The sequence below is a fragment of the Rhinolophus sinicus genome, chromosome 1, assembly GCF_057876585.1.
Source record: "Rhinolophus sinicus isolate RSI-liver-muscle chromosome 1, RSI-T2T, whole genome shotgun sequence".
Lineage (NCBI taxonomy): Eukaryota > Metazoa > Chordata > Mammalia > Chiroptera > Rhinolophidae > Rhinolophus > Rhinolophus sinicus.
Genome location: NC_142501.1, coordinates 198,281,245 through 198,304,644, shown reverse-complemented (window position 1 = coordinate 198,304,644; position 23,400 = coordinate 198,281,245). Strand labels below are relative to the sequence as shown.

The 23,400-nt window shown below is 50.1% G+C and overlaps 1 protein-coding gene across 1 annotated transcript; it reads left to right on the top strand.

Annotated features, from left to right (window-relative positions):
* The first annotated feature begins 595 nt into the window (after positions 1 to 595).
* On the top strand, positions 596 to 23,400 carry SLC34A2 (solute carrier family 34 member 2). The gene is made up of 13 exons (XM_019743896.3): positions 596 to 758; positions 9,181 to 9,295; positions 9,402 to 9,536; positions 10,507 to 10,635; positions 11,973 to 12,116; positions 13,567 to 13,678; positions 16,002 to 16,197; positions 16,858 to 16,953; positions 17,246 to 17,366; positions 17,554 to 17,721; positions 19,026 to 19,142; positions 19,237 to 19,361; positions 20,680 to 23,400. The coding sequence occupies exons 2-13, from the start codon at positions 9,184 to 9,186 to the stop codon at positions 21,307 to 21,309; spliced, it is 2,085 nt and encodes a 694-aa protein (XP_019599455.3). The 5' UTR covers positions 596 to 758; positions 9,181 to 9,183; the 3' UTR covers positions 21,310 to 23,400.

Here is a 23,400-nt window from a genome sequence, read left to right as displayed (position 1 = left end):
AGGTCGTCTCACGGTCAGATGGAGAAAGATGTGCCGCACACAGGAACACACAGGGCAGGGCAGAAGGTGAAATAAGGGCCGTGGTCTCCAAAGCCAGGAAGAGCTGTTGGGGCAGCGGTTTTCCTGGTGAGAGAGACCCCCTCCCCTTCCTCAGCCTGACTCCTCATCCCTGTCCTGTCCAGACCCAGAGCTCTAGGTGGCCAAGTGTCTGAGTACAGGTCACTAAAGCATCCCAAAGACTAAGGCTGAACAATCCTGGCGTTGTTTTGGAAGGTCTTGCCCCTGAGTTTCCAGTAGGCTTTTACCTGACCTCTTGAGCCCCAGGGAAGCTAAACTAGAAGATTCAGGTTCTCGGGGAGAGGAGGAACGTGGAGACCGGGAGCCCCACTATCCTGCTTGTGCTGGGATGTCTTGTGGCTCCCGTTGGGCCGGAGGAGGGTGCGCGCCCGGCGGAGCCAGGGCGCACGGGGCACGGGTCCATTCGCTGCCTTTCGGACCCGGGGACCGGCTGAGGTTCTCCCTCATCCCGGCCGCCTTTCTTTGCTCGGCGCAGCGGGTGAGGTCACGATGGGCTCGTTAAGCCGGCAGGTAGGCAGAGCCCCGGCGGCAGCCGCAGCAGGCGGTCCTGGAATGTGCGAGGGGCGTGATGATAGCAGCTGCCGCCGGCCTCTTTGCGCAACACCTGGGCTATATATACCCGGGCCGCTGCGCTCCACCTAGGAGCCTTCTTGGGTCCACTACCTGCGCAGGGAGCGCTGGTGAGTACCGCCGCTGGGGCAAGGGCGCTTCCTGCTCCCTTCTCCCTCTTGGAAGAACCTTGATTTACTTTTAACTTACTTAATTCTTCTAGATAGCCCTCGGTGCTCACCTCAAGGAACTTGGCCGGCTTTGGGCTGCTGAAGAGAAAAAAAAAAACCTCCAAATTTTCAGACTATTTTTCTTAACGTTACTGCTATTGCTGTTAATACAACTCCCATGACTAGATTATTGCCACTGGCAGCGTTATTAATGAGCCACACTTACTTGGGTATCTGAAATTATAGGTGTCGCAGGATTCCTGGTTGGGGGAGGAAAAACGGAGGAATGGTGGACATCCCCCTTAGGAGTTCAGGACTGAGCTCTCTTTTTAGTCACCAACCAGCGGTGTGACCCAAGGCAGGTCTCTGAGCCCCTGGGCTTCAGCTTGCCCCTCTTTACACAAGAACAAAACCATCTTAGAGTTTCTCCTGAGCTGAAAATGCTAGGTTTGTGTGACTGTCCAGTGCCCTATACCCCGCACCCCAGCGTGACTTCCATGTGTTACCTTTTTGTTTGTAGCGTTCTTTAGATAAAGTGACTGCAAGATACAGTCCTAGTTTGCTGGTCCCATCAGCCAAGGGCTGGCCTGTCCTTCAGCTTGTCTGGGGAGAACAGCCCACAATTTTTCATTGTTTTTGGGGTACTAGGTCAGCTGGCTGGGGAAATGGCTTATAAGGAGAGGAGCATCGGTGCAGTTTGGGTGTTGGCGGGGACTGAGCGTCTCCAGGCCAGAAAGAGGGTGGCACGTGGAACAGTCAATTCAGTCTTCAGGTACCCTGGGGCAGATGTCTGCCATGGGTCACTGGCACTGAAGAGAATCAGAATCTTTCCTTTTCCTTAGCAAGGTGGCAGCTTTCTCATACGTGTGGGTTTCATGGAGGCAGCTTGGGGATTTCATTACTTGGAATCACCCCCCTCTCCCTGTTTAAGTTCACTCGGAGAGGTCTGTGTGAGCTGTTTGTCTTTCGTTCCCTTTTCTTGCCCCCTCCTCCTCCCGCAACCTGTGCTGGAGTTCTTTAATCTGTTCCTCATTGGGTATTCTGGAACAAGTTGGGCCTCACAGGAGCGACCATTGTTTCAGATCGTTAAGAGTGTTTGCATCTCTGTCTGTGCCAGCCGGCCAGCTGATAATGATCTCGTCTCTATTTTTGTAACTTTGGGAATGAGTGGCAAGAAGGGTAGGCTTTGTAAAAGATTTGGATGTTTTAGGAATTGCCTCCTCCAAAGTCCACCCCAAATCACTCAACCATCTCATTGAAAGAAGTCCCCAGTGATGGGAGGACAGACAGACAGACATCTGGATTATTGCTCTTGGACACAAAGCTGACAAAAAAATAGCCTAAATTCAATTTAATGAAGAAAACAGCTTTTTGGGATCAGTGATCTGGAATAAACTCTTAATACCATTATCAGCCACCTTCCTCACCCCTTCTTCTCTCACCTCCATCCTGGGGACAGAATGGCAATATCAGCAGGGGGTAGTCAGGACATCCCAGGGAATTAATTCATCCCAATGAACTTTTTAAAATGCAAAAGTGCAAAAAGAGGGCTGTAAAAAGAATGCAATATGTTTAAAATGTTTACTTTTTATAAATTAGCCGTTTTAGCACCCCTAATACAATACAAAATAATTGATATAGTTATAGTTAATTGCAGGACTTATTTAAAAATACAAATACAAAGTGCACTGAGGGTGTGGTTTGGTGATGGGCCCTGGTTTAAAGAGAGGGAAATGTCTTTTAAAAACCTATTAGTACATATCAAAAGTCTAAACTAAGCCATTCATCACTATGAAAACCAGGCCACTTGCTTCCCTGTCTCCTGTCCCACACCTCCCTCCCAGCACCACCATGGCTTTGCGGATTCTTTGGCCTTGGGATGGCTAAAGGAAGCCGAAGAAAAGTAGCCATTGCCCTCTTGGGAATTTCTGAAGTCTTGGTCATTGTTTCAAAGCGTAAGAAAATACTACTTGAGCATATTGGGAAAACTGGAGTCAGGTTCCCTGAGTCCGAATTGTCTCTGAAGGTGTAGTGTGCAATGAAATCCTTGTGTGCCTCAGTGTTTTTTTCCTGTAGAATGGGGATGACATTGGGACTAAAGGAGAAATACAGTAAATTTACAGAAATATGTAAAGTGCACATGAGAGTCAATGGGTTAATTTGGGTGCAGGGCTTCCAGCAGTGCTGGCACACCGTGTTCAATAAACATTTGCCTGGCTCCTCTGCCAAGCACTGTCCTGCATGCTGGGGCTACAGGTCCACCCTCCCTGTGTTCAGGAGGCCACCGCCTGGTAGGAGAATGTTCGCGTGTCTGTCTGCAGGACACTGCCCTGTGCCGCTCCTCTCCCCACTTTTTCAGATGACCATGGGCTGCTGCTTCTCTGAGGATAGGCAGCCCCAGAACAGGTCCTGGTTGGAGAGGCCCAAACAATGCAGAGCGTAGGAGTTGGGTGACTGCCAGGTGCCCTATTTTCCCTGTTACACAGGTCTGAGAAGAGCCAAGACGATTCCTCTCCTTAGCCTGCAAGAGTTCTTCTTGGCATCGGGTACACAGGTGGATGCAGGAAGTTGAGCTAAAAGGGAAGGGGTATCTTCTACACAGCCAGCTCGACTGTAGGGACAAGTGGTGGGGAGCAGGGAGCAGATGTGTGATTGTAACCACTAACCTCGTGCCTAGACATTAAAAACATCTTTCTGTGTATTAGAACCAAACTGCCCAGATGAATGTTTTTACCTTCCTTCTCTGCTCCTTCTGGCAGAGTGTGCTAGAGTAAAGCCTTGGGGAAGGCGAGGAGAGGGAACAGCAGGATCAGGGGTGTGAGCTGGAAGAAAGCCTTTGGAGGGGCCCCTGCTGGTCCTCAGAGCCCCTCTCTAGGGAAGCAGTTTCCAGGCCGGCCAATGTCTGCCATGCCCAGAGGAGTAGTGGCCTCAGATGCTGGCCCTGTCTTTTGGCCCGTTCTGCGTCTCCTGTCCTGCTCAGCTGGGATTCTTAAAAGGCTTGGCATATGCGGAATCCAGGCCTCTGGTATGTCAGAAGGCTTTGTGGGAACTCAGCAGCCTGTCATTATAGCATTCCTGGCTGGCATTTCTAGCCGTCTGAATGCAGGGCGTGCATTCAGCCATCTGAAGCAGTAGTGACCTGTGCAGAGGGACGAGTTCTCTGAGTTCTCTCAGAAACCCTTGGAGCCCTTCCTGAGCCTGGATCTGAGACCCCCTGGTGCCCTGCTGCTTTGGGGCCCCAAGGATGCCTCCTCCCTCTGTCTCAGCACCTGACTGTGTGGTCTATAGAAAGGCCCCCAGCTTTGGAACCAGCAGTCCTCCGTTCAAATCCTGATTCCATCCCTAGGTAGCTATGGGGCTTAATTTCTCTGTACCTCAGTTTCCTGGTAAACTGGACAGAACTCCTTCCTTGTTATAACAATAAGGTCACAGATCAACCAGGACACTTCCTTGTCACAAAACAAATGTCAGCCCCTTTTTCACATGCTCTGGGGTCATTTATCACACAGATCTTTACTGAGGGTCCACTACTGTGCTGGCCACTGAGATGAAGAGCTTACGGTTTAGGGCCAAGTGGAGGTTAGGCCATTTGCAGTGCATTTGCAGTTCTTTCACAAAGTTCTGAGTGTCAACTCTGCCGGATACTGTGCTGAGGGCCTCACCTACACTCATGAGTCTATTCGTCCTACAAAAGTGAGGGAGATGGTATTGTACCGTTTCTGAGATGGTGAAACAGGCTTGGAGCGGCTCAGGGCCACACACCGTGCATGGCAGGACTGCAAGCCGGCCTCACCCGCTGTGTGCTTCTCTCCTGGTGCTGTGTGTCAGGCACTATGGTTTCAGCAGAGGTGGCAACACCAGGGACCTGGAAGAGCCCCTGACCAGCTGCCTAGGCTCCAGGCTGGTTGTGGGGAGTCTGTCCTAGGTCTTGCCTTCACCCCAGATCTGTGGGGTCAGCCTGCACAGAAAGTTGAGGTTTTGCTGGCCGGGAGGGCGGGATGAATGCGGCCTGTGTGCTTGCGCTGCTGAGTATAGTGGTTGGGTGCCAGGGGACTCTACATTTGCTCACTTCCCAGGTCCCGAGAGGAGCAACTCTGGGGTGGAGGGAGCCAGGAGGGGAGTGGCCGGCAGGTGGAGAGCTCTGGGGCTGAGTCAGGTGGCTCTCCTGGCTGCCTACCTACCCCTAGGGGAGGCAGTGCTTAGGTGTGTGGACCTGCACCTCCTTTCCTGACCTGCAGGTGCAGTGAACACCCAAGACATGTTGGTGGAGTTAGATGAATGTACGAAAAAATGAGTTGCTGTGTGAGGGGAATGATTGCTTCATCGGGGAAGTGTTTGTAAAGAGGAAATGACCTTATGACAAATGATTGAACCCAAGATTAGAGAAAGCAAGACTTCCAAGAAGGAGCAGAGACATTGGACAGAAAATTGCCTTTGCTCTTTGGTGATGCTGTCTACTAGTGAAGGAGGGTCTCGGGATGAATGAAGCAGCACAAGCCTCACAGTGTAGAAATGAGATGCAGGATGGTTCACCTGTTGGCTCCCTTGCCATCACATCCTTTTCCTTTCTTTTCAGTTCAGTGCAAATGGGAACCTGCCCATTCCACTGCCTGTACTATGATAAACCACTTGGAAGTTGGACCCTGGTGGTGTCTGTTTATGTATTCGCTAGCTACTTTGTGTTCAGTCACTGAAAACAATTTAAATAATAGGCAAACAATCATCCTTTCTAACACCCAAGTGGTGATAAGTTTCCCAAATGAGGCTGACACCCCAGACAGAACAGGTGTCAGTACCCTCAGGTCCAAAGGTCCATCCCTTGTCCCATATCACCACTGGAGGAAAGTCCCTTGAGCAGATGCCTAGGTGGGAGGGTCACCCGAATGGCACAGGTGACAGCTACAGGCCCTGCCAGGTGGTGACATCCAAGTTAAGAGTTTTCTTGATTTGCTCCATTCATCAGGAATCACACAAACAGGAAAGTTCTTTGGAGGGGCAGGTGTGGGGTAATGCTGAAGTGCTGGCTGCTGTAAATACCCCATGAGCAGTGCAGATAAGAGGCCTAGAGGTTTGCATGTAGGTTGGATGCTTTGGTACAAATATTTGGGCTGAGAGGCACCGTGAGCCCGAGATCCTGGAACCCTCATTTCCCTGGATACAGTAAGTGAAGGACTGACTTCCTCCACCAGAGCGTTGAAGCATCTTCTCCCTTTGCCTAGTACTTGGCCGTTTATCAGATCCATCTCACTTTTGATGATAATAAGGCATGACTCACTCCTTCCAGCGGTGTCCCAGGTCATGTAATTGAGAACAAGCACAGACTCTGGAGTCAGCAGAAATTCTCGTGGTGCCTGTAGCCGTGGGCCAAACGGCTTTCCCCTGGCTGCTTCGGTTTTCTCATCGATGAAATAAGAACACTAACCCCTCACAGGGTCGCTAAGGGGGTGGTGACAAGAACCAAGCCATTGAACAGATTACTATTCTAAGTACTGCAAAGAGATGAACTCGTTAGAGCTGCCTAATAACCCAATGGGTTATAGCTATACACCTCATTCTACATATGGGAGACCGAAGCACAGAGCAGTCAAGTGACTTGCCCGAAGTCACAGTGTATCTGGGTCAGAGTTGGAGTTTGGCTCTAAGCCTCCATGCTATATAAAATGCCCAGCCTAGTGTCTGATTGAAATTGAGCTCCAAGATTATTAGTTTCTTTCCCCAAGACATTCTGGCTAAAGATCCCTGCATTAAGAGAGTCACAGAGGTACACATTTTAGCTACACAAGTCCAAAAAAGGGCAAATTGGGCCAGCCGTGTATTTTCCTTTTAACCTCTTACCATTTCAAACTTAAGCTCATTCACCCACGTGGCAGCCTTGAGCTGCGGTTGGAGTTCTCCCAGCTCAGCCTTGGTCTCCTTCCCAACCCCCCAGCTCCTCCCCACCTCCCCTACCCAGCCAGCCTCGTAACTGCCTCTCAGCACACCCCAGGAAGGAGCCCTGTACAGCAGGCCTTGAGAACAGCAGGCTTTGCCCCAACTTTGATTGTGTCAGCTGCAGAAAGGCTTCTCTTTGAGCCTGAGGGAGGAGTCCAACCTCTGACAGACATGGCAGCTCCAGGAGGAAGGATGTTAGAAGCAGCTCTGCCCCTGGTGTGCAGAGAACACCTCCCCCAAGAGCGGCTGCAGGAGAAGGCTCTGATTCAAACTGACTGGGATTCAAGGCTCTGCTAGTTGGGACCTCGAGCAAGTCACTTACCTCCTTGTGCTTGAGTTTCTTGCTCTGTGTGATGGGAGAATAACAGCTCCCTGAATGGGCAGCCTGGCTCAATAAATATTGGCTCTCACTGGCTGGGCAGGTCCCAGCATCCTACTCAGAAAGCACCTGAGGTCTATTGTGTGCCAGGCCCCATGCTGGGTGCCTAAGCTGAAGCGAAAGACCTGTGCCTTCATGGAAGCCAATGGCTGCAGGACGTTTCCTGTGATGACAGAAGTATGTGCCGTGCTCTGTGGTTGTGTCGGGAAAGTTCCTTGGGCTAAAGAAACCAGTTCATGAAACCCCTCATGATGGGGACTCAGAGAATCAGCTTCTTTTAACTCCTAGCTTTGTCAGTATGAATGACGGTAGCACTACAGGTATCCCTGAATCTTCTTACCTTTGTGGGTTTGGGGATTGGGCTGCATCTCTTAAAATAATTTAGAAATTTCAGATAGAAAAAAAAAAAAATCACCCACAATCCCACCACTTACTCCAAACCCCATGGAACACTTCTGGATCCTTTTGGATCCTGCTGTGAATGGGACAAGAAAGTGCTTTTTATTTACAATTTTTTATTCACAATTTATCTAAAGCATTTTCCTGGGTTTTCTTTGCTTTTTGCTGATTCTTTATTATCTTTTTAATGGCATGCTATTACACTGCAAGGATGTACTGTAGTTAATATAATCTCCCTAGTTTTATTTTTCAACTCTAATGCGGTGCAGCAAAAGTCTTTTCGGTCTGTACCCCATTCATTCAGTCAACATGTACTGGGCATCGCCAGTGTGCCAGGCAGAGCTGCAGACCCAGAGGGTACAGTGACGAACTAGACAAATCCCCTTTTTTGGTAGCACTTGCATTCTGGTGGCAGGACATAGATCTGTTTAAGGAATGGAAAGGATCGGACAGACCCAGTTCTGGGAAACCCTCTGCAAAGAGGTGATTAGACCAAGGCAGGTATTTTTGGTTTTCTGAGAGGAAAATGTTCCTAGATTCCTAATTCCTAGAAGTATAATAACCGGGTCAGATGTATGGCAAACGTATGCCAACTGTTTTCCGGAGCATTCCGCAGTGCTCATCTCACTGCATATTCTCCAGCATGGCATATTATACGTGAAAAAATGTTTTTGCTCATTTGATCGTTGACACTTTTAATGTGCCGTGGGTTACTAATGAGGCTGAACTCTATTTTGTAGTATTGTGTAGCCACTGGTGCTTCCTCTTCTGTGAATGTTCGTTCCAGTCCTTTGGACTGCTTTGCCTAACGTGTCAAAGGACAGGGACTGCAAGGAGTGGACTTCCCGTGGGGTCAAGAGCCACACTTCCTCTCCACGTAACTGAGAGGCTTTGCTGAGAAAATGGGTCATGAGGAAGTCTCTGTTGAAGCCTGGGCAGAACAATGTGGTTGTGACAAAGAGCCATCAAACCAGGCAGCATGGCGTAGTAATAATTGTGACTGCTTATTGGATGCCTGCTTGGTGCCAGGCACTTCCCTAGGCATCATCATTCATCTCCTAGCCTTGCAAACTATGAAGAATTATCCCCATTGTCTATGTGGGGAAACTGACACTATATGCTCAGAGCCGTAAAGGGACTTGCCTGAACACACACCCACTGATATGTGGCACCTCGGATTTGAACCAGGTCCAGTGTGTCGTGCTTCTCCCAGAAGACCCGATGGTAGGGAAAGCAGAGCGAATGTCTGTGAGCATCCATGTTAAGTCCACTGGGGGCCCCTTGGAGGACTTGGCATACCATGAGTTGATAAAGATGGATGGGTTTGCATCTGATTTCTGACTAAAGAGACAGTCAAGACAGAGGCCGAGACAGAAGTTAGAGAAATGAAGGGTGGGTCGACTGATACATAGATTTGAGGCTGGCATGGAAGAACACTGAAAGAAGTGGTTTGATTGAGTGACAGCCTGGGGGAGGGGTGGAAGGAGGCCTACACAGAAGTATAATATGGTGGTTAAGAGTTCACACTTAGAAGGCCTAAGCACGACACTCTCCACTCCCCCAAACCTTTGCAACTACTGGTTTTCCCTGTCAAGGCAACTGACTACACCTCCTTTCAGTGGCTGTTCTTTAAGCTCTGTGTGTTTTTTTTGTTTGTTTTTTTTACATCCACAGACCATGGCTCCTTGGCCTGAGCTGGAAAATGCCCAGCACAACCCCAATAAATACATCGAAGGGGCCAACAGCCAACAGCCCACCCCGGCTGTGAAAGGCAAGGAGACCGACAAAAGTAAGTACCTCTCATCTCATAGCTGCAGCCTGGCCTGCTGTGGGGAGCCCAGGAGTCTCAGGCCTGATTCCTCACTCCTCCTGGCCTTTGCTGTCTGTTTGGGCAGATGACAACGGGACCTCTATCACCAACATTGAACTTCTGCCATCCCAGTCCACCATGGCACTGATAGAGGAGCCCACAGAGGTGGAAGACCCCTGGGACCTGCCCGAGCTTAAACACAAGGGGATCAAGTGGTCAGGTAAAAAAGAGGCCAGCCTTGGCAGGCGGGGGGGACTGCCCACTGGCCAGAGGGCTGGCCATCGTCTTTATAGTACCATCTCCCTTCCCATTGTTCTGGTGCCCTTTGCACGAAGTTCCTGGCTACAATTGTCACCCGACAGTCTCGGAGGCTTAGAATCAAAGCATGGTGTGATGATGGGGCAATGGTTGTTCTTTTCTTTCATTCATTCAGCAAACGTGCCAGCAGTACGGTTGTAACCAGGCCAGACGTGGTGCTGTGGGCTGAGCAGGTCCCAAGTGCTGTGATGCTGTGGGAGCAGCCGTGAACAGACAGTCCCTTGCTCTGAGAACTCCTGGGTGGGGGGTCCCTTCACCTAAATGCAGGCACCAGAGAAGGCTTCTGGAAGTCAGACTATACAGCCAGAATAGCCGGGGTGTAAACAAATGCTGCCCTTTTCCAGGTTCAGGCTCTGTGTGGATCACACAGCTGGGAGGGAGGAGGTGAGAACCACTGTGAAAGTCAGTGGAGAAAATAGCCATCAAGGATGTAGCATTGCCCAAGCCCTCCCCAAATGGAGGCTGTGGTTGCTACCTTGCAGCCCCAGTCTAGAAAATAGTCTGTGCTGTTCTAAAGGTGCTTAGGAGAGCCGTTATCTCTGACCCTGTATTTGAGGAGGTGGTAAGTGCTCTTCACTGCCTCACTCAGTGACACTCAGCTAAGCGTGAGCCTGGTTTGCCTGTCCCCAGACCACAGGGGACCCCTCCTTCCAAATGCAAATCTTGAAGAGACAGTTCACCGTGGGTTTGGGTTTCGACTAAATGGACTATAGTGGTAATTGCTTTGAAACTACAACCATGGCTGCCTACCACCTTGGGGCCTTCCTCGCAGCCCCCTTGGCTGGAAGGGGGGTGGGGGAATTCTGAGCTCATTACCAAACTTCTCAGTGTTTCAGACACTAAAACATACTGTACCTTTTCCTTTGCCCCAGAGAGAGACACCAAAGGGAAGATTCTGTGTATCTTCCAAGGGATCGGGAAATTCCTTCTGCTCCTGGGATTCCTCTACTTGTTTGTGTGCTCCTTGGATGTTCTCAGCAGTGCCTTCCAGCTGGTTGGAGGTACGGATGAAAGGGTCAAAGGTCTGGGGGTGCGGGGAGTTCTTATTTGGTCCAGACCCTCACAACCCAGCAAGCCTTCTCTAGCTGCATTCGAGGACTGGAAGCCACTCAGATTATCTTGTGAAGTCATGCACCCCTTTTACAGAAGAGAAAACCGAGGCCTATGAAAGAGCTATGACTGGCTGAGGTGGCTTAGGCCAGGAGCCAGGGCGGGAGCCAGTTCCGAGCTCTCCGATCCTTATGTTTGTCTACAAAGCCTAGACCGTAGGTCAGAGCAACTATGGAAATCAAAGCTCAGCCTTCGATGGAGAAGGACAGCGGGGGGCCCTGGCCTGGGGGAACCTGCATCCCAAGCAGTTGCCTAAACATCTCCCAGGGCTGAGTATGGCTGTGCCGTGTGAGGGAGACTCAGAAGTGAAATCGCCATGTGCTTGTCACCTCTGTACCCAAAATGGATGGCAACACTGATAGCTAGCACTTTGAGTGCCTCCTGGGTACAGGCTTTTTCAGGAGCACTGTCTTAAACCTTTCTTCCCAAAGCCCTTGCCATTTATAGAGGAGAGGTTCAAAGACAGCCGTCCTAAGGTTCACAGCCTATAATTGGCATAGCGAGATTCAGACTAGATCCAGGTGACACAGAAGACCCTGCATTTCTGCACCCCTTCGTGTCTCTCCTGAGAACTCATCTTTGTGACCTGGGAGCATTGGGGAGGGAGGCACTTTTGGGGTGAACAGGAGCGGCACACTGACTTTCTGGGTGCCGCTTCTGGTCTGCCTGTTCCGAGGTGGCATCGGTAAGAGGCTTTGTTTGCTCTCTGAGTATCTCCGGCAAGTCACTCTCTGGGACTCGTCTTTATAAAACGGAGTGGGAATGGAGTGGTGGTCTCAGAGGCACACGCTCAGAAATGACACTCCCAGCCTTTAATTACAAGCGAGAGTTAGGGCTGGGGGTTTGGGGGCAGCGGGATGGATAGAGAAGAATGAACAGATCCACCTGGAGGATAACTCTTAGGAATCGGAACTACGTCCCAGAGACAGGAAATGGGACATCAGGAGATTCACTGGCTCCCATTGGGCCAAGTACACAGATGAGGCCAGGTTCATGATCAAAAGGCTCGAGGAGGTCTTGCTGACGGAGGGGTTGAAGGATGGGAGGGTGAAGGGATAAGAGGAACGAGGGTCTGGGGGTGGGTGGGCATGTCTCATGGTATCAGGGCGGCCCTGGGAAAACACACGACGGAGCACGATGCTGTAGGTGCCAGCAGGGCTAGGGGAGACGTCAGCACTCTGTGCCCACTTAACCCCCCATCAGGTGACCGTGGGTTTGTTTTTTCCAGGAAAAATGGCCGGGCAGTTCTTCAGCAACGACTCTATTATGTCCAACCCCGTGGCAGGGCTGATGATCGGAGTGCTGGTGACCGTCATGGTGCAGAGCTCTAGTACCTCCACATCCATCGTCGTTAGCATGGTGGCCTCCTCACGTGAGTCTAGGCACTCGTGAGCACAGACAGTCCAGACGTTTCCCTTTGCAGCCAGGGAGTCTGGGATTTAGTCCGAATGTGTCCAGGCTTGTCACCATTATCTTCCTATCTTGTCTGACTGATGTGTTCCACTCTGAGTCACACGCAGCTTCCTGTTTTCATTTCCATAGCTGAGTCTGAAAATAGACCCTGCTGTGTGAAGGTTGAATAATCTAGAACCGCACTGTCCAGCCCAGCAGCCACTACCCATAGGTGGCTATTTAATTGTATTTAGCCTTAATCGATTTTAATTTAAAATATAAAATCCAGTTGCTCAGTTGCACTAGCTATATGTCAAGGGGTCAGAAGTCAGATGTGGCTGGCGGTGGCCATATTGGACAGCATAGGTACAAGACATTTCCATCACTCACTGCTCTTGGTGCCAAGTATAAAGACATCTAATCATATCACACATTGGTTTTGGGACAACTGAGCTTGGGGAACTGGTGCTCCAAACTTGAACCTGCCTGATATTTGCTCTGGCTTAGCTAAGACAGACACCCTAGGTGGGACCAGTTTGAAAGGGTGACTTTTCAGCCCAAACCAGCATTGTTAGCCAAAATTAAATAAAGTCTTTTCTCAGCCAAATTAGAAAAATACTTTAAAATATTTTCAGGTGTCAGAACATGGTGGCGATATACTAATTTTGTTAGAAAAAGAAATTATAGGGCTGGCCCGGTGGCTCGGGTGGTTGGAGCACCGCCATGCTCCTAATGCTGAGGTTGCCAGTTCGATTCCCACATGGGCCAGTGAGCTGCACCCTCTACAGCTAAAATTGTGAATAACGGCTCTCCCTGGAGCTGGGCTGCCGTGGGCTGCTGAGTGCTGTCGTGGGCTACCGTGTGCTGCCATGAGTGGCCAGTGGCCAGCGTGGCCGGCAGCCGGCGAGAGCTGCCGTGAGCTGCTGTGAGCGGCCGACCGATGACCAGCAACTGATTGCCTCAGCCAGGGGGAGCAATAGGCCAGGGAGCTGTGTCCTACACAACTAGACTGAGAAACAATGGCTTGAACCAGAGTGGGGAGAGGGGGTGGGGAGATGGAAGAAAGGGTGATAAATTATATCACCAGGAATTTGCCATAATAAACACACAAGTCCTTAAACATTATTTTCTGGTCTCCTGTAAGGTGGCCTTGCATCCGAAGAATTCAGAAAGGCACTTTTAAACTAGGGCCCGTGGGGTCTGTGGATTCCCTGAAATATGCAAAAAAAACTTTTTGGGGTCGACGTGTCTATTTCTCTGGTGAACCGCCCTCACTTTCCTCAGATTCACTGCAAGGTGAAGAGCCCAAAGAGGTTAAAGAGTGCTGCTCTAGGGATTACTAGCTGATGAGTTCAGCCCGCCTTGGGTCATGTCTGGAACAGCCAGGCTGCCTTCTGAAACTTGCTGACTTGCTGTTTTCTACACTCCAGTGCTGACTGTGCGGGCTGCCATCCCCATCATCATGGGAGCCAACATCGGGACCTCAATTACCAACACCCTGGTGGCACTTATGCAGGCAGGAGACCGGGATGTGTTCAGAAGGTAAGGCAGCTCAGAACCAGCCGTTGCCAACTTCAGGCCCATCCGTTTGGGCCAGGTTGTCATAACTACCATTAGCCAATGAGAACATGCTTGTCATTCCTGGAGCGCTTAGCATTGGCCACAGCTGAGTGCAGCTACGGGTGAGGATCACATACGAACCAACCCCCTGATCTGCATGGGGGGAATAATGGTGGTGTCACCACTGTGTTGTCTAAAGGAGTAAACACAGTCATACAGGTAAATGCTTCGCAAGGTGCCTGGCACAGAGTCAGGGCTCCCTAAACACAAGCCAGGGCTCGGAGCTTAACCTGCAGCATGGGGCCGTTAAAACAAGGCCAGGTGGGTTAGAATGTACTGCTCTGCCTACTCAGAGCATCATAACCTGAAGCTTTCGTTTTTGGCCAGCTGAACCCGTGCCACTTTTTGTTCTTCACTTGCCTGCCAAAAAAAAAAAAAAAGAAAGGCAAAATGTGGCTTTTGTGGATGCATAAGATCTAAAAACGGGATGGGTTGGATCCAGGCAAAGGGAAGCCTTTTCTTCCAGAAGGTTAATGTGAAAACCGAGCACATTTCCCAGTCTCTCTTCTAACAGGTGACAGACTGTTTTGCTTATTAAAATAGAGAAGCCACTTGTCACACGATGTGCTTGCTGTGTGAGTCAGCCACAGGGCCTTCAACAGGCTGTTTGGGGGACCAGCAAATGTCCCCACTTCTCCTTGGGTCCCTGATGAAATGTGCTGAGGGTCCACACAATATACAATATCCAGGGTGTTTGCTAATCTGGTTTTCTCCTGAAGCCCAGTAGGCTTTTCTACGCCCCACTGTATTAATAGAAAGGAGATTAAATGACTTCATTGAGGGCCATGGCTGGGACTCCAGGTTTTCTTATTCCAGATTTTTTACAGTTCTTATTCCAGTTCTTTTTACTATTACACGAATTTTTACCTCTGGATAACTTATGAAATATAAACATACAATCTATGATGGTACTGGCACATAGGAATATAATTGACCTCACTCTCCCTATTTGGGATATTTAAATAGATTGCTTTCAATAACATCTTTGGGGATTCTTTCTGTCTTTTTTTTTTTTAATTAGCTTATTGGGGTGACAGTTGTCAGTAAAGTTACATAGATTTCACTTGTACAATTTGGGGATTCTTTCTTTACCTAGTGGTTTAGGTTATGTCCTTAGATAGATTCCTAGAACAGCAATTACTATATCAAACATATATAAGGCTCTGAAAACATTTGCCAAACTACTAATATTTATCACTTTACAGTGTACGAAAATGTCTTAAATCACCCTCTCCAGGAAGAATAAGTTACCTTTTAAAATACTAGCTCATATGATAGGTGAAAATTTGTACTTGCAAATAAGTTGATCTTGGGGCCAACCCGGTGGCTCAGGTGGTTGGAGTGCCAGTGCTCCTAACGCCAATGTCGTCGGTTCGATTCCCACATGGGCCAGTGAGCTGCGCCCTCTACAGCTAAGATTGTGAACAACAGCTCTCCCTGGAGCTGGGCTGCAGTGAGCAGCTGGAGGTTGGTGTGAGCTGCCGCAGGATGCTGTGTGCTGCTGTGGGCTACGGTGTGCTGCCATGAGTGGCCGGTGGCCAGCGTGAATGGCCGGCAGCCAGTGTGAGTGGCCAGCAGCCAGGGAGAGCTGCTGTGAGTGGCCAACCGATGACTGGTGACCGACTGCCTCAGCCCGGGGGAGCCAAGGCTCATATAATACCAGCATGGGCCAGGGAGCTGTGTCCTACACAACTAGATTGAGAAACAACGGCTTGAACCAGAGGTGGGGGTGGGTGGAAAAAGGGGGCAAAAATAAGTTGATCTTTAAAAAAAAAAAAAGGTTAAGAATTCACTTGTGTATGGAAGGCTTTGATTGTTACCTTCATGCTGTTCCCTACCTTTCCAAATGAAGTTTGTCTTCAATATGTGTGATTCAAAAGTGGTCTCGATGCCTGTCTTTCAAACAGTGGTTGCTGAACTCTTTGCAGCTGTAACATGTCTGGTTCCCTAATGGACAGAACTGAATGCTGTCTGATTGGGTGGGAAAGGCCCCGCCTAGCAGTGGGCCCAGTGCCCAGACAGTGGTGGTCAAATCCCAAAACAGGGCTTGCTGGCCCTGTTTCCTCATCTGTCAAATGGGGATATGTAATACCACCCACTTTGGGCATTGCTGTGAGAACAAAAATGAGATCATACACATGAATGTACACAGATAGGTGACACTTGGCAGACCATACAAGTAAATGACCTGTCTAGACTGATGCCCACTAACGTTGACTAATCTGGGTGGGGGTCCTTTCTGTAGGGCTTTCGCAGGGGCCACCGTCCATGACTTCTTCAACTGGCTCTCCGTGCTGATACTCCTGCCCGTGGAGGCCGCCACCCATTACCTGGAGGTCCTGACCAACCTGGTGGTGGAGTCCTTCCACTTCAAGAACGGAGAAGACGCCCCAGCACTTCTGAAAGTTATCACGGATCCCTTCACGAAGCAAATTATCCAGGTAACCTGGCTTCCTTCTGAGGGAAAGGAGCTAAGCCCCTCCCCCTCCCCCTTGACCCCACTCCATTGTGGTAGATGGATCTATAAACACTGCTGTTTGGCTGCCGCTGAAAGCAACTAAGGAAGGCAGGACTGGGGGAACACGTGACAGAGTAGTTGGCCCTTTTTGTTTCCTTGACTTCGTCATGTGTGTCATCTTTTTGGGGATGGAGGAGCAGGAGGAGGGTAGCAAGTGCTTCTCAAGAGTCAAGGACTGGCCATTGGACACTTGGGGACACTTTGTTCCCACTACTGACCCCAGCACCTCCACATTATTAAAATGAAGGAAGGCTTTGTGGATGTTGCCTTAGGGAGAAAGGGACAGCTTGGACCGTGTCCTTTCACTCTTACCGTGTGGTTTTCTCTGTCATTAGCCATCCAGTGAGTATCTACACGCATTGTAGATACCAGTTCACTGTTCAGACAATCATTCGTTTATTTATCAAGCACTTGATGATGGCTAGGGCTCTCCCCTGGGAGCGCAGATAGAGTGAGTCTCAGCTCATCTTTACAGGGGCTCACCGTCTGTATGTCCTCCAAGCCTCTCTTGATAGCAGCCCCTACATGTCCCTCCCACATCAGTTTTGAGGGTGTGCCTCTTCTGTCTAATTGCCTTCCTCAGCTGGATACGAAAGTTATCAGCCAAATTGCAATAAACGACGCAGCAGCCCAAAACAAGAGTCTGATCAAGATTTGGTGCAAAACTTTAACCAATGTGGTAAGTTCCTACGAATATTGCTGGGTGGGTAAACTCTTGCACCTGTGCTTTAAACACATCCTCTCATTCTAAACGGGCAAATAAAAGGAAGGGAAAGGAAAAATTGAGGACCCCTGACAAATCAACACTGGCCAGCGAGAATCTCTGGCTGCCTCTGTTCCCGTTTATGAAGGGACCCTTGGAAACAGTGTGTCACGCTTACAGCTGCACTCATCGATGTATGTCTCCCCTAACCCACACCAGACATGAGTGTTATGGATGATACAGACCATTTCTCATGTTTGCCATCCAGACTCAGATGAATGTCACCATCCCCTCGACTGAGAACTGCACCTCCCCCACCCTGTGTTGGACGGATGGTTTCCACACCTGGACCATCAAAAACGTGACCCACCAGGAGAACATTGCCAAATGTGAGTAGGGCTCACAGCACCAGCCACTGGGACAGGCTGTGTGGGGAGCTGATGGCTAACGACCAAGCTTATCTTACTGTGAAGCAGAAGGAATAAGATGGATTAGAATAAATGGGGAAGAAATAATAATCTGTGGCCTTGGGGGTCTTCATGCCCTCCTAATGAGGACTCTCCATGGTCCCCTCAGGCCAACACATCTTTGTGAATTCCAACCTCTCGGATCTTTTTGTTGGCATCATACTGCTTGTGGCCTCCCTGCTGGTGCTCTGTGGCTGTCTCGTCGTGATCGTCAAGCTCCTGGGCTCGGTGCTCGAGGGACAAGTAGCCGTTATCATCAAGAAGACCATCAACACTGGTAGGTACACCGCGTCCCATTTTGGGCTTTCTAGGGGATGGCATCACTGTTGCCACCTCGGGGGTGGGGGGCTCCTTTTGATTCTTATCTAGCAGTGGCCTCTACATGGAATTTCTCTTAGACTTGAAAAGCTGCAGCAGTTAAGACACCAGTCACCCTTGAAATCTTCCTTGGTGTCTTGGGTGGGGCCTGGGGAGCAAGCACAAGCACACCTTTTCGATGTCCGAGAAAGAGCTGAAATCCAGAGAGCTGTGAAATAGGCCTTCCTCCCTAGCAGGTTTCCTATATGTCAGGATCCCTTAGGCAAAGGGTAGCAGATGCCCATTCTGGTACTCGCTTCCCTTCAACTCTTGGGAAGAAAAGGTGCTTCTGGATTAGTACATCTGCGTCTTGAAGCCGCCTCTGCAGCTCCAGTGGCCAACGGGAGCTCCCGCTGAGTATGGTGTCCCGGCCAAGGGAAGCGTGCCCAGCCACCATTGTCACCACCCCGTGTAATCCAAGTGAAATGGGGCCGAGAATATCTCCCAGGATCGTTATGACTCTCAGGGTGAACTGAGTGACGCTGGGTGCTTGCTGGGTGTGCAGGACCTCATCCCTGGTGCTGAGGGCTGGGTTGGTAGGTAGGCTTCCCAGCTGCTGCATTTCCTTTTTTAGGTGGAAACACGTGGAGTGTACACAGTATTGGGAGACCAGGATAGGAGGGAGAGGACCAAGTGTCCCCAGAGCTTGGTGGGAGGAGGATGGTTTTGGGGGTGATGTCTCACTGAGTTCAGGCTGCTGTACCAAATTACCATAGACTGGGTGACTTAAACAACAGAAATTTCTTTGAGTGTGGGAGGCTGGGAGGTCAGACACAGTCAGGTTCTGATGAGGCCCCTCTTCCTGATAGCCGTCTTCTCACTGTCCTCACGTGGAAGAGAGAGTGGAGAGGACACAAGCTCAAAGGCCCCACTTCCTAATACAATCCCATTGGGTGTCAGGGTTTCAACATGAATGTTGGGGGTGACACATTCAGTCCATGGCAGGTGGGTTCAGCTTCTGTGACCTCTGACCTCCAGTGAATATGTGTTTTTGTCTTCACGTACCCACATCCTTGGTTTCACCACCTGAATTGGTTTCACCATCTGAATATGCGGAGGGAAAGGATGTTTAAAATGAGCGCTTTCAGGCTGTGGTGTGGGGACACTAGCCTAGTTTGTAAAGCCCCCGCCCTCCCACCCCCGGTCCCACGGAGGTGCCAGTTGGGCCTCCCACCCATGCCTTCCTAGAAGGGCTGTGACTGGTCTGTTCCTTCTGTCTTGCAGATTTCCCTTTTCCCTTTGCCTGGCTGACTGGCTACCTGGCCATCTTCGTGGGGGCGGTCATGACCTTCATCGTGCAGAGCAGCTCGGTGTTCACATCTACTCTGACCCCACTGATCGGTGAGTTTCTCCCTGGCTTCTCCCTGTGGCCACCATTACCGCCACCTATCGTCCACTGGGGCTGATGTTATGGGCTTTCTATTTTCCCCCCCAGGCATCGGTGTGATAACCATTGAGAGAGCGTATCCACTCACGCTGGGTGCCAACATTGGCACCACCACCACCGCCATTATGGCTGCGTTAGCCAGTCCAGGCAGTACCCTGAAGAGCTCACTCCAGGTCAGGAAATGTTGCGTGGGGCAGGGGCTCTGTGGGAGGGAAAAAAGACCACTCATGGTCGTGGCGAGCAGGTGGTTTCTAACAAGAGCCAAGCTTTTCTGTTATATCCCAAACTGTGATGTGGAGAAGCAAAAAGGAGGTAGATTTAACAGTCAAAGTCACCTACTCATGGAGATAGTGAGACTCCCACCACCAGAAAGGGGGTGGCCACGTGATAGAGGTGCAAAGAGTATTCAGGAAGCATAGACCCTACTTCCATCTCTGCCTCTCTCTTGGGAGGTGGCCTGGGGCCTGAGGCCTGGCATTAAGAAGAATCAGGTAGACCTACCTGTCTTGCCTGGTGACCTTGGCCAAGAAGACCTTTGGCATTTGAATTCTTGTCTCACCATTTACACTCTAAGTGACCTTAGACAGGTGACCTAACCTTTGAGCATCAATTCCCTCATCTGACAAATGGGAACCCTAATCCCTATCTCATTGGGATTGTTTTCTAAAGATCTGATGAGACTGTCTAAAGCCATGCTGTCCAACAGAAATATAATGTGAACATAGAATACAAACTTTGGTTGCCTGTGTAATTTGAAATTTTTTAGTAGCCAGTTTTTTCAAAAATGAAAAGAAACAGGAAGATCAATTTTAACGTATTTAGGTAACCCATTATCATTTCAACATGTAACCAATAAAAAAAATTGAGGTATGTTACATTCTCTTTTGGACCAAGTCTTTGAAATCCAGTGTGTATTTGACACTTACAGAACATTCCAAGTGTGCAGTAGCCACATTTCGAGTGCTCAGTTGCCACACGTGGACAGTGGTTAATGTATTGGACAGGGTTGGTCCAAAGCCCCTGGTATGATGCCTGACACCCAACGGGCCACCTGCCTGGGTTTGAATCCACCTCTGTCATCCATCGCCCACCTCTTTGACTTTGGGAAAATAGCTTAACCTCATAGTGCCTCAATTTTATCTTCCATCAAAGAGGGACAATGATTGCCACCTCATTGGATATTTTTTGAGGATTGAAGTAAGGGACTTAAGCTAGCAGTGGATGTATGCATGACGTTCATTGTTAAGCTTTTTCTAAAGGACTCTAGGCCCTGAATATAGCTGTAATTCAACTGATTGCCTCCCCTGCCCTCCCACCCGTCACCCCTAGACACATAGTAGGCCCTCAGGCAGTGCAGGGCCCCCTTGGGCTGAGCTATGGAGACAAGGAAGGCCTGTGACTCTGCTGCAGATGCCTGCTAGGGGACACCCCCTTCTCCCCACCCTTACCATGACACAGACCCATTTACCTGTCTGACCTCTTGTGTTGCAGATTGCCCTGTGCCACTTTTTCTTCAACATCACAGGCATCCTTCTGTGGTACCCAATCCCATTCACCCGCCTGCCCATCCGCCTGGCCAAGGGGCTGGGTTCCATCTCAGCTAAGTACCGCTGGTTTGCCATCATCTACCTGGTCATCTTGTTCTTCCTGCTCCCACTGACGGTGTTTGGTCTCTCGCTGGCGGGGTGGCCGGTGCTGGTGGGCGTGGGGGCGCCCATCATTTTCGTGCTCCTGCTGGTGGTGATCCTGACGCTCCTGCAGTCCCGCTGCCCACACGTCCTGCCCGAGAAGCTCCAGACCTGGAACTTCCTGTCCTTGGGGGTGCACTTGCTGAAGGTTTGGAACTACCTGGTCTCCTTCTACAGAAGCTACTGCCAGAGACGCTGCTGCTGCTGCTGCCGCGTCTGCTGCCGCGTCTGCTGTGTGCTGTGCTGCCCCAAGTGCCGCTGCAGCAAGTGCTGTGAGAACCTGGAGGAGGGGTGGGATGTGCAGGACATCCCCATCAAGGCCCCCGAGGCCTCCGGTGACATCGCCATGGTCAGAGAGGCCCAGAACGGGGCCCCCAAGTCCCAAGTGGATTCCCTGGACACAAACACCACCTGTAACAACACAGCCTTGTAGGGGCTGCCCCAAGGTGGGAGGACGAGCCCCGAGTCTCACATGCTCCTGCTCCCCCGGGTTCTGCATGTCTCTCTCCACTTTGCTGAGAAAGGTCAATGCCGTCAGTGCTGACTGTCACTCCCCTTCGCAGTGTATCAGCCTGCACCGTAGCTTCACCTCTGCCCCTGCTCCCTGGGTCTTCCACTCACAGGATAGTGTGGAAGAACACTGCAGGAGAATTAGGTAATGAAACCCAACCAGAGAGGCGACCATGCCCACCCACCCCTGCACACAGCTGGGTTGCCCAAGAGGACTTATTTTCATACTTAAAACCATTCTCTTGTGACGTCCCAAGGGAGGAATTTAGAGGAGGTTCTCAAAGGTGCACACACACGCGCTTTTCTTATTGTGATAAAACTCAGACATCTCTCCTCAACTAAAGACTGGTTTCAACTAAAAGCAGCTGCTCCCAAGCATCCTTGCCCCAGAGCAGCCCAGCTTAGGGAAAAGAGTGCAATCATTTGGAGAGCTGGAGAAGACCACAGGTGCGGGCCTTTCCCTCTTCCCATTGCTCCTTAAATCCTCTGTTAGGGTTTCCCCATCTGGGCATGTATGGCCCAGAATTCTACCTGCTGTGTCCTCGAGTTTCCAGGACAGGAGCCACATCAAAGCTATAGAGGTTCAGGATGCACTTTGGCTCACCTGTTGCTCCATCTTTCTAAGAGAGTGGTCCTATTCCTGAGCTGGGTAAATGGAAGATGAGAGCTAGTCAATGACCAGCATTGGGGGGAAGAGGGGACGAAGATGGTTTATATGCTCAAAGTGCATAGGGTTCTTCATAATTTGGCTATTTTGGAAACCTCATTGAGCATTGTAGTAGCTAAAGCCTAGTCCCACCCTTAGTCAGATGAAAAGCATCCTCTGAATCCCCTCCCCTGCTGCCACCTTGAGTCCCAGGAAGCACCTGAGCACAGAGCAGTTCTACAATTCTGTCTCCTCGCTCTCTGTGCAAGATGACTGCCTGGGTCAGCTTTTGGTGGTCAGCTGCCATTCATCCACCCATCCATTCATCCCTCCAAGCCAAATGTGCTTTGGAGTTGTGAAACTTGCCAAACATTCTCCCGCATTCCCATAGATGAGCTTTGATTTCTTGCCCTCTCTCCATGCTGGCAAAGCTCCAAACTTCTGAGGGTGGAAACCAGGGCTTGGCTAGACTGCCCACAGAACCCTGATCATGAAATGGCAGGATCCGTGTGTGTCTGCGGGTCCGAGGGGCACATTTCCTGCCCCAGACGCCTCCTTTGACTTCTAGAGCCCCCTCTTGTATTTACACCCCCTCCTTCTGCTGTTCCTCATCCCCAATAATCCCAGTTCTCTCCCGGAGTGTGAGGGAGCTTCAACCAAGTCTGGGAAATGTGTCGGGGGGGTTGGTGGTGCCCCTCTCCAAGACCCTGCCCTCCCCCATCCTAGCTTATCCATCTCAACAGGTTAGGGTACCAAACTGAGCCTTCCGTTGTGTAGATACCAGTTCCCTAACAGCCATTTATACAGTAGTACCTCGGTTTTCGAACGTCTCCGTTGACGAACACTTCAGTTTACAAACGCCATAAACCAGGAAGTAAATGCTTCAGTTTTCGAACACGCCTCAGAAGTTGAACATGTCGTGTGGCTTCCACTAAGTGCAAGATCCTGAGGCCTCGCTGTCGGCTGTTTTTGAACGTTTCAGAACTCGAACCGTCTTCCGGAACAGATCACATTTGAAAACGGAGGTACCACTGTACTCCATATCTATAGCCGTGCACCTGTACAGCGTTTTTCATATGTAGTAAATAGCAGTGAGGCTTATTTTGTAGTGCTCATTTGGAAATGAGGCCGGATTCTATGCAATGTACAGGAAAGAAAGACCACCATTGCGTTTTTTGTAATGCCACCTTTTCAACATGCCTGTTAGTCACACCCCACGGCTCACTCTGTAAATATGTAAGCCAAATCTGGGTGGGGCTGTGGCCTTCTTTGTACTCTGATTTTAAAAAATTGAATCCTTGTACCCACGTTGATTGTATTTTTTTACTGGTTGTGGGAAGAGAGAAATAAAGTTAATCAAACCCAAAA

Coding starts and splice junctions, on each gene's coding strand:
- SLC34A2 (XM_019743896.3), top strand. CDS start 9,184: ATGGCTCCTTGGCCTGAGCTGGAAAATGCCCAGCACAACCCCAATAAA. Junction 17,722..19,025: donor CAAGAAGACCATCAACACTG/GTAGGTACACCG, acceptor TCTGTCTTGCAG/ATTTCCCTTTTCCCTTTGCC. Junction 19,362..20,679: donor CCCTGAAGAGCTCACTCCAG/GTCAGGAAATGT, acceptor CTTGTGTTGCAG/ATTGCCCTGTGCCACTTTTT.